At 34.9% G+C, this 10,846-nt stretch overlaps 1 protein-coding gene across 8 annotated transcripts in view; it reads left to right on the top strand.

Moving 5' to 3' along the window:
* Positions 1–10,846, top strand: part of LOC145303592 (sorbitol dehydrogenase-like) — an 81,542-nt gene that overhangs the window by 31,732 nt on the left and 38,964 nt on the right. For all 8 annotated transcript variants that reach the window (XM_080145145.1, XM_080145141.1, XM_080145146.1 and 5 more), the window contains one exon: positions 6,750–6,909. In XM_080145145.1, the coding sequence (XP_080001271.1) occupies positions 6,750–6,909 (160 nt within the window). The remainder of the gene's footprint in view (positions 1–6,749; positions 6,910–10,846) is intronic.

Below are 10,846 nucleotides of genomic sequence, written 5' to 3'. Positions count from 1 at the left end.
GGGGTATATGGTTAAAAAAGAAGAAAAAAAAAAGAAACGTACCGGGCGTGTCTGCATCGCTCTTTGGGAAAGAAGAAGGAAAGGATGGCCAGCGCATTTGTATACGCGAAGGGCATCTTGGGAAGGCAGAGCATGATGGGAGAAGCTATATTTTCTTTTTTCCTGTCTCTTCCTTTTTTTTTCTAGATAGGAGGATATAAAAGCTGGGAAAAATTCCCAGGGGGGGGGGCAAACAGAAAAGAGTCGTGAACATCTTCTCTTGAAAAGAATTTCGTATTGCTGACGTTTGGATTGTGCGGTGTGACATTGGTGGCGAGAGGCCAGGTGTGGTCGATTGGAAAAGAAGAGGGCAGAAACGTGCTGTTGTCGAGAGTGACTCACTCCTTCCCCAACCCCAGAACCGAATCCTGATTATAACGCTAACGTTCCAAAAGTAATGCCTCCTATATTTATTCGACCCAAATGGATCAGAGGATATTGCAACTTGCATTGTTATGATGACTGAACTGATGCATTTATGACCTGAAACTTTCATCTCTCTCTTGCAGATATTGACGGTGTAAAACTCTCAGAAAGCAATCCCTGTCAGAAGCAGAGATTTGTCATTGAATTCCTCAATTTCAGATATGACAATGCGTGCTCTATATTTTTACAACTGAGGTATAAAAATAGGCTAGCAAAAGTGTGTTTGTTTTTATGGTGTAGAGGACTAGGACATATAAATCCTAATCCCGTTACAAAATGAAATAATGAAACGAATGGAATGAAGTAAACAATAACTCAATTGCGGGATGAAATAAACATGTCGTTTATTTTCTGTTGAAAATAAAATGGTTTAGGTGTAACACGTGTTCATTCAGGCGTTGACGACTACATGCGTGGAAAAGAAAGAAATGAAGTCGAGGATGAGAAATGGCCGTCCCGCACGTAGAAAGGAAAATAGAAAAGGGAGTGTTTGCCTCAGCAAAACTGTGCGTTCATGATAGCAGTCGTCCATGTGGAAAAGTCTTCAAACCAAGAGCTATGGACGCCGAACTTGCCTGGTTGACGAAATCAGGCGAAAGGGAAGAAAGAGGAAGTTGAATAGTGTCGTGGACTTTTATATCGGGGTGAGTGTTCTGACTGTGCATGTCTGGAATTCCTTTCAGGGGAAGTGACGTTTCGCATGTGTGCGTACTTGTGCGTATATGTGTGTACGTTAGCGTGTGTGTGTGTGCGCATGTAAATGTGAGTGTATATACGTGAACGTGAATATATGTAAGTGTCTGTGCGTATGTGCGTGCGTACATGTGGGTGTGTGTATGTGAGGAAAACATGTTCGAACAATGGTACCACTCCAGTCTTCATAGCTAGCTCTTCAATGTATTAGTTTTTGAATTAAAAAATAGGAAATCTTATTTATGGAATGATCCTCGTATTAGGTCTGTATTTTGTACTGAGTCTGAAAACCAGGTTTATTTACCACATCAAATCAATTATTGTACTGTTTCCAGGTTATCTGTACATTATCGACAATCAAAACTCTGAGATATGGTATAATTTAGACACAGGTTGATCGATCATCAAAAAAGATAAAACTGAAAACGAACAAAAAAAAAAAGATAGTTTCATAAACACCTCAATACAAACTGACGAGTTTACTAAAACCTAAAAAGAGGCGTAAGCTTAATAATATTGCCGAAAAGATATTTTGACCATGGAAATACTGATAGAAAGGGGAAGAAAAATACAAATTATGTGAAGGTCGATTCACGAGGGATGTTAAATGGTGGCAAACGCGTAATGAAAAGGTAAACAAAGTTTGGGAGGTAAAAGAAATAATACTAAAAATATTATTTATTTCCCTAAAAAAAGATAAAAAGTGATAAATGAGAAAGGATTTACACTATGTAAGACAGACCAATTGTTTCAGAATGTTTTAGTGATTGATAATTTATATTTCGATTATTTGGACTACTTTTTTTTAAATCTTTGAAGTGATTCACCATATATAAAGGGGAAAAGCAAACAATCTACCTTTTATGAGACGGACTAAAACTTTTAGAATGGTGGAAGGTGACACGACTTAAAGAAATAGGGCATATGTTGAGCAATAAATATTTAATACTATATGAATTACTAGCAGGACCCGTTAACTGGCATTGCCTAGTGGAAGCCTGTCCCCACCTCCACTCGCAACAAAGTAAACTATGGTTGTTGTTGTTGTTGTTGTTGTTGTTGTTGTTGTTGTTGGTGGTGGTGGTGGTGGTGGTGGTGGTGGTGGTGGTGGTGGTGGCCATTGCCGTCTCTGAACAATTGCAGACACTGAAATGAAATAATCTGGCTTTCACTGGCGATTAGTTATGATTTGAGGTGATAACATGCAGATACTGCTTGCTTTAAAAAAAGCAATTAAGGGAATGTGTAAATCAGTATGAATGATTAAATTTAAGAAAAATGGTCAGTTAGAATAATAATGGAAAATATAAACAGAAGTTTTAGAGGTTAGGGATTCTCGCTGTATATGGACTGTCTAGAGTGATCAAAATCAGTGGTAGCAGTCATAGCTGTTTCCATTTGTTGTTTAAGTCTTCCTCTTCTTTTCAACTTTTCCACCAATAGTATTAAAGTAAATTCCAGTTTTATGTCGTTGTTTAACGTGTAAAACAAAACCAATTACAACTTTTTTCACTTCACTTCTTTGAGTATTGTCATGTTAAGAATAGTGTTTGGGATAGATATCCCAAACTCCGCATGTTAAGAACATCTATCGGAATAGACACCCTCAACATCGTCATGTAAAGAATGGCTTTTGGAGTAGACAACCCCCTTTTTATTGGGGAGGTAGTTTTGGAAAAATAATTCCCCCAAATTTAACAGTTGATAATCGTTGTCAGCATACCCACCCGCAAAAGTAAAAAAATAAATAAATTGTGAGGTGGCGGTGTCGGTAGAAGAGATGTAGATTTATTTATCGCACATGCGTATAAACCTGATAGCCAGTAAATTACAGTGTATAATACAGGTATTTATATCTCTGTAAGTACTTGACTCCACAAAATTTCAATGAGATTTTCTTAATCAGCATAGTCAAAAACCTTTATAAGTAGTCTTTCTAAAGAAAATTGTGGAGTTGAACCTAATGTACAAATTTACCCCCCCCCTATACACACACACAAAAGAAAAAAAAAACTTAATGTGCGCGCAATCTGGAGAATCAGTCCGGAAAAGAAATTTAGATAAAATACTCCACTGAATTCAATTCCCCATGTAATGAAATTTACGTTAAAACTGTAGCATAGCACTAACTTTCAAACACACATGCAAGTCTGCCAATGGAGGTATAGAAACAAAAAATAGAAAATATCTAAACAGTTTGACGAAATATATAAGATATTAACTTAAATAAGCATAGTTATTTGAAAAGATATGCGATAAAAAAACTAAAAAAGTTTAAATATTTTTATATATAAAGGTGGTGAAAAAAAAAGTAAACATACAATATAGTTAAGTATAAAAATAGCTTAACAGTTATAAAATGGGAAGAATATTTACAGCAAGATACAAAGCGAGCGAGTGAATGAGAGAGAGGAAATAAATATTTGCTGTTTTATCTTCAAAGCGAGAGACAGAGAGAGGGAGAGAGAGAGAGAGAGAGGGGGTGAGAGAGATAGTTGGGAAGAATATATACAGCGGGAGAATTACCTATATAAAAAAGGTAACTATGTTTGATTACTGAAACAAATGTACAAAGTAAGTGAGCAATTTACTCATAGGGCAAAAGTAGGTATCAGTACCATTAAGTCAGAATATAGGAATTGCCAGAGCTCATCCAATCAGAAGGAGCGGAATTAGTCTGGGGAGATTTTATTATTTTTGTAACGGTGAAGAGAAAGATTATGTTATGTCAATGAATTTATGAACATTTTCGTTTGTCTTTTGTACTTAATATGCTGTAAACAATTTCATGTTATACATAGGATTCAATTCATCATTTACAATCTTCTCATAATATTATTCATTTATTTAATATTTCATAAAAATGATAGCATCATATTGTGTATTTTCATATTCGTTACAATTGTTTCGTGACCATTCAGATAATTTCAAGCATTATGTCATTAAAAATAATTCCAAAATAGCCACTCTTCACCAAACGGTGAAATACACTATTTATACATATATGTACATACTTCTAATCTCTATTTAAGAGATCAAGGAGTTGGACCTACTTCCACCTAACTCTTCTGTATTTTTTTTGTTTAATTATTTTCTGTTAGCCATGGAATTTATAAACTGCCCCATTTTCGCATTTTTACTTTTTAAATCATATTTCAATCAATTACTTATCCTGATATTACATTAAACCTCTGCGTGTTTTTTCATCTAAGTAATTATTTATTTAATTGTTTTATTTTATAAATACTAAACCGCACCCTCACATTTTAGTTTATATGTCCCAACTATATCATCTTCAATCCACGATAGTTTCGTATCAGTTTTGTTTCCATCTATGGTCCCATAAATCTCATAAATCTTTGCTTAATATTGTATTTATTAAGAAGGAATGGTAATTAAAAGGTTAATTTAAAAAATTATTAATTAAAATTTATCTTCATTCCATACTTATCATGTCATTAATCTAAATTTTAAAATAATCTTTTTAATTTTTATCCATATATAAGTATTCTATTTTAATTTCTTTTATTTTCCTCTTCAATAACATTTTTTTAAATCTTCATGCTGTAATGGAATTTCTATCAATTTACCAATTTCTCTCATTTTTTAAAGTATTCATATTTTAATATTTTAACTTTAGTATTTATTAATCGCTCTTATTTAATTTCAAACTTATAGTTCCAACATTAACTTCTTCTCATTTAAAGATAGTTGACATTATATCCACTCTTTGCTTAATAAATAAATAATAGCAAACCAGAACATTAAACGGTGCTCATGTACAATGCAGACTATGCTGAACTAATAACGTTATTATTTAGAAACCTAATCTTAACATGGGAAGGGAGTGTTTTGTAATTATTTGATATTTTTACTAACAAGCGTCATCCTAACCCTAACCTAACAAGCTAATAAACCAAAGCTACCTGGAAAATTGAATTTGACTTGAAAATCCTATCTAAAAAAATAGTATGGTCTGTATTCTGGTGTAAGTCCCATTAAACAATGATAGAATTTCTTCTGTGCTCGGGCAACCATTAGATTTGTTTGGTTCACCAAGCTATCTTCCCAGGCATTTCCTCCTCTCAAAGAAGGCAGGATTGTTTTATCATCAGAGATGCCCTATATTAGACTCGGAATCTTATGCTCTATACAGCCCACATGAGAAGATAAGTATATAGATAAATATTTAAAACATATTTTCAACAATAATTTGAGTATCAAGAAACGATCAAACCTTTATGAGCTTATGCATCTATGTTACCACATTATTTTTTAAAATAGTATATGCGAGTTAAATTCAAATTGTTTCTTAAATTTTTAAGTGAAAGTACAGAATAATTACAAAACACTCTTCCCTCCCTATTTAAGAATGGTGTTCTAAATAATGCACCCCATTATGTTCCGGTAATGAAGGTGAAAACCTGTGCAAGCTATGGCAGCAATTCAAAAACTTTGCCATATACGTTTCAGAAAAGCAAAGGGAATTTTGAAGCATTTAAACTGGCGAATTGAAAGTTATACGTTTATTTATTTATTTATTTGCGGACTATTATCCTCATCTTCATAATTGTTGTTTCACAAAAGTTATACTTTAGAAAAAACATTTATTCAATGAAGAAGAAGAAGAAAGTAGTATGTCTCATATGGCTATTTGATTGATGACACTTTGTTATGTTTTTAATCGTTCAGAAAATACAGGAATCCGATATTCACTTAACCCGATAAATGTGAGGTGGCAGCCAATAGGATTGAGCAGACTTTTCGAAGGGAGAGTTCATTATTTCAGGAATTGGAAATGAAGTAGCTAATATCAAATGTATCTGTAGAAAACCTAAATATGGACGGCGAAATACTAAAATATGCAGCAAATGTAGAGAACTTCCCAGTTGAGTGTGAGGGGTAAATAATTAGGGAGAAAAATTTCTGGAAATAATATAAGATTTTATTATAACGGATGTGATTGTAAATATGTGCAAAACCTACATAAAATAGTTGATCATAATAAATTTATATGTTGTGTCTGTGTTTGCCAAGCTATAATGCTTTATTTTCCTTGGGGGAATAATTGTTCCTATTTTATTATATTAAAGATCAATGAAGACATGACCGTGCACATCTTAGAACATTTAAAATATTAATTTAATCATTCAACAATCATCATTACCGGCCGGACATAGTTTAAAATCATTAGTTACTTTGATTTTTTTTTTTTTTTTTTTTTTTTTCAGATGAGATGACTCTGAAAAAAAAAAAAAAAAAAAAAAACCTGATACACAAGCATCTGTTTGCTTTCTTGTCCTAAAGAACTATTCTAGCCTCTCTTTAACTCTTAACCTTATTTGACCAATGATAGCTTTAGAGATTTTTTATATTTTCTAAGCAGATGTCAAGAGTCAAGGCATTCGTTGTATATCAAAAAACAATGCGCAATAGATATTTATAAATATATTTTAAGCATTTTGCTCTTATTATATCATAATAACACAAATACAATAGCAATATAAAGAAATGTTCAGAAGACAATCTTGTCTTTATCTGAACATTTCCTAATATTGCTATTGTCGTTGTTTCGTCTTCATTTATTGCAGGAGATCGTGTAGCTGTTGAGCCTGCTGTACCTTGCCAAATGTGTGTGCTTTGTAAAAGAGGTCGCTATAATCTTTGTCGTGAACTCCGTTCTTGTGCAAAACCACCAATCGATGGAAACCTGGCCAACTATTACTGCCATTCTGCTAATTTTTGTCACAAGTAAGTGAAAGATGGCACCAAATAAATTTCATTTTCTTTCATGGAACCTTGTTCAGTCAGTTGCAGCAGGGCAGCGACAGTAGCTAAGTGGTTAACGACACTGACTGACCAGTGGAGTGTGCCAAGTTCGAATCCAGTTCGTTTCATAGATTTTAACAAATTACAAAATTTAGTAGCACCCTGAATGTTGAAGAAGACATAAAAATTATATCTAACTGAAGAAAAAACGTTGGCAACCCTCACCTGATGTCTCCTGTAAGTACCCAATGAAAGATATCAAGGAAACGAATGCCAACAAAATCATCATGAATTGTACACAACAGCAACAACAACAACAACAACAACAGCAATAAGAATCTGCATTCCTTGGCCTTTTGGCTAGGAGAAAAGTGTAGTATCTGTTCTGATACTACACTTTACCTTTTCTGTCCTCTTTTTTCTATGGAAGAAAAATCCGTCTAGATTGAGAGAATTTTTATCCAGAATGCCCTTTTTGGAGAGCTGTATTCACCCCACATTAAAAACCGACCTTGTGTCTAACTCTGCCCTTGTGGGGAGGCAAGTAAATAGGAACAATAATAACAATCAACAGCAACAAGTGAATCGTAAAAATATCAATTCTTAATAGCATTTTAATGATTTTTTTTATTTTTATCATACAGTGATTCTATACACAACTATTTTTCCATATGCGTTGTGTGTCGTCATAACATTTGATTTATTTTGTATAGATCGACTTAATCATTCTTCTTTTCCCGCTACAAAATTTGATGACACCGGCATTGGAGGAGGCACAAAATTTGGTGACCCAGACGTTCTTCCACAAAACAATTTTCTGATACCATTGAAAAAACAAAAAACAAAAACAAAACAAAAAGCCATTTATTGCAATATCATTTTTTTAAATGACATATTTCGAAAATATAAACATACATTTCACAGGATAATTTTTTAACAAATTACAAAATTTAGTAGCACCCCGAATGTTGAAGGAGACATAAAAATGATATCTAACTGAAGAAACAAAACTTTTCGACAATTCTATGGAGCGATTTTGTTCTTCTAAACACTCATGTAGTCTTCTGCACACTGCTGCAATATTAGTAAACGACTACAATATATATCATATATAAAGAACCACTCAGTCTCCTGATAAATCCACTGACTTCGATTCTATGCATATATATATATATATATATATATATATATATATATATATATATATATATATATATCCACATACATGTCATCCACATACAGTACTGTTTCGCTGTTTCACATCTCATCAGTGTGGCTAGACAGGCAACTACCTCATGCTAGGATTCCCGATTCCGATACAATTACCGATTCTATTCTAAATTTATGATTCCGATACGATTTCCGATTCCAATTCTTTTAAAATCTATAAATATTTAATTAGAGATTTGTTGTTTTTGTAAATTTGTAAATTATTACATAAGTCCCACTAATTTCCGTGTATACTTTTTTTCTGAAATGTGTTCCTTGAAATTGATTGAAAATTGTAAGACAATAAAAGATTTATTTTGATTTTAAAACAATGCCAGATTGTATAAGTCCGTCGTTAGTGTACAACATGCTATATGCTACTTGAAAGTTTTCATAAACAGTTGAAAATAGTTGATGATTGAAAGGCAAAATGAGAAAACGATGTAAGAACAAAATATTTAACAACGCCCCCTACCAGATTGTCTAAATAATGATATTACTATTTAGAAAACCATTTTTGATATGGAAAGGGCGTGAGTTTTGTTAACTATTCAGTGCCTTCTTTCAATGAATGAAGTGAAAATTTTATTTTAATAATAAAAACATTGGTGGGTTATTAAATTGATTTGCTTTGCTGTAAAAAAAAAAATCGAGATGCAAATGACAGTAGTAGTAGTAGTAGTAGTAGTAGTAGTATATTAACACTCTCAGCTAAATCCCCATTCCAAAATGAAATATTACTTTTATAGGTTATTATGTGTCAAACCCTTTAAAAAACTTGACGGAAAGAAAAGCCATCATTTTAATATTTAGAGTTTATAAGTTTTGTTTTGTTTATTTTATGCAAATATATATATATATATATATATATATATATATATATTATTATTATTATTATTTTAATACCTACGGACACTAGTGTTTCTGTGGAGAAATGCGTGACTTACCTGGATAGACCACGTGCGGGTCGGTCACCGAAAATAAATAAAAAGAAAGAAAAGAAACGGTCAAGACTCTTATTTATAGAGTAGTGATCACGTGAGTTAGAAGAATATGCAAATAGAGGTGAACGATTTTGCGATATAAAAAGCCTGTGTTGTTAAGAGGAGGGGCAGACTGTTGGCAGAAGTCAGTGCTGTCAGACGTGCTTTAGAGTTTTGTTATTATATGCTGTGCTCGATTGTTGGGAGAGAGAAAAGAGAAGAGGAGGAACCAAGAAGACATTCTGCAGATACTTGACTTTGTGCTGGTTTTAAGCTATTTCGGCGCTTGGTGTGCGATGACTAACAATGGACAGATTCGACATTCGCTTAATACCCGAGTTCGACGGATCTACCACTGGACCGGCTGTCGTCGAATGGATTGAAAAGGCAGAGAAAATTTATAAACTGTGCAAAATTAAAGAACCAGCCACAGTTATCCCTTTGAGGCTAACCGGAGGGGCCTATGCAGTCTACCAACAACTCGGGGATGGACCAGACTGGGATGAAATCAAGCAGAGCCTGTATACAGCGTTTGGTACAGATCCATTTGTTGCGTGGCAACAGTTCACGAGCCGGACACTTCAACCCAAGGAAACAGTTGACGTGTACCTAGCCGACCTGCGAAAATTATCTGTACCGTTTGGTGGGGTCAACGATAAAATATTAAGCTGTGCTTTTTTGGTAGGCCTACCCGAGGAGGTCAGTAAACTCTTGCGAGCATCATCAAGAATCGATGAATTGTCAACTGATGAGTTATTGGCCCGAGCTCGAAACATCTGTAAGGAACAGGAACCAATTGCAGCAGCAGCTCGTTTTCGACATGGAGGCAATGGGGACTCTCTTCCAGATAGTAATAAGCATGCCACCCCAGTGTGCTATAAATGTGGGGAGGCCAATCATTTTGCTAAAGAGTGCCGGAGTGATAGGAGAGGTGTATATCCACAATCAAAGAGACCAGTGCAATGCTATCGCTGCAATAAGTTTGGGCACATATCTCACAACTGTTCGGGAAACGAAGTTGGGGGCAAGTTACTATCGCTACCCTTGCCCCCTGCCAACCAATAAACACAGGATTGCCTGTCATTAGCGTTAAACTTGATGATGTGCAGTGTTCAGCACTTATAGACACGGGGTGTTCCCGGTCTATAGTTAGTGCCCATTGCTGTCCGGTGTGGCGGAGGAACCCAGTCGGCGTTATGACCATCAATGGCTTATCACGGGTATGTTGTGGTGAAGGGACAGTCACAATCTGTACTGAGAAGGGTGACACAGCTAAAGTTGACGTTCTGGTGATGCAGGAGAAACCCCTTGGCTACGACATGTTGCTTGGAATTGATGCAATACAAGCACTAGGAGGCGTTACAATCACAGCAGCTAGAGGTATCAGGCTTGGAGAAGGGAAAGACGTCTGTGCAGCCATGTCGATTGAAGAAAAGGACTTCTGTGCTACATTTGATGACAACGAAAGGGTGTGGACTGCAAAGTGGAAATGGGCCATGGGCCAGGAACCAGATCGGCTGTGCAACACGATTCCAGAGTATGCAGTTTCTACCAAGAATAGGGCCGCATATGAAGAAGAACTTCAGATGTGGATTGACAACGGTTGGTTAATACCATACCCACAGGAACGTCTGGGACCACCCAAGGGATTAATTCCGCTCATGGCTGTTGAACAACCTACCAAAGAAAAAATTCGTCCCGTAATGGATTACCGAGAGTTGAATCGG

Source organism: Euprymna scolopes, chromosome 19 (assembly GCF_053919585.1).
Source record: "Euprymna scolopes isolate OS-2025 chromosome 19, ASM5391958v1, whole genome shotgun sequence".
Classification (NCBI taxonomy): Eukaryota; Metazoa; Mollusca; class Cephalopoda; order Sepiida; family Sepiolidae; genus Euprymna; species Euprymna scolopes.
The sequence above is the reverse complement of the archived record's forward strand: the minus strand, read 5'-3'. Positions and strand labels throughout refer to the sequence as shown.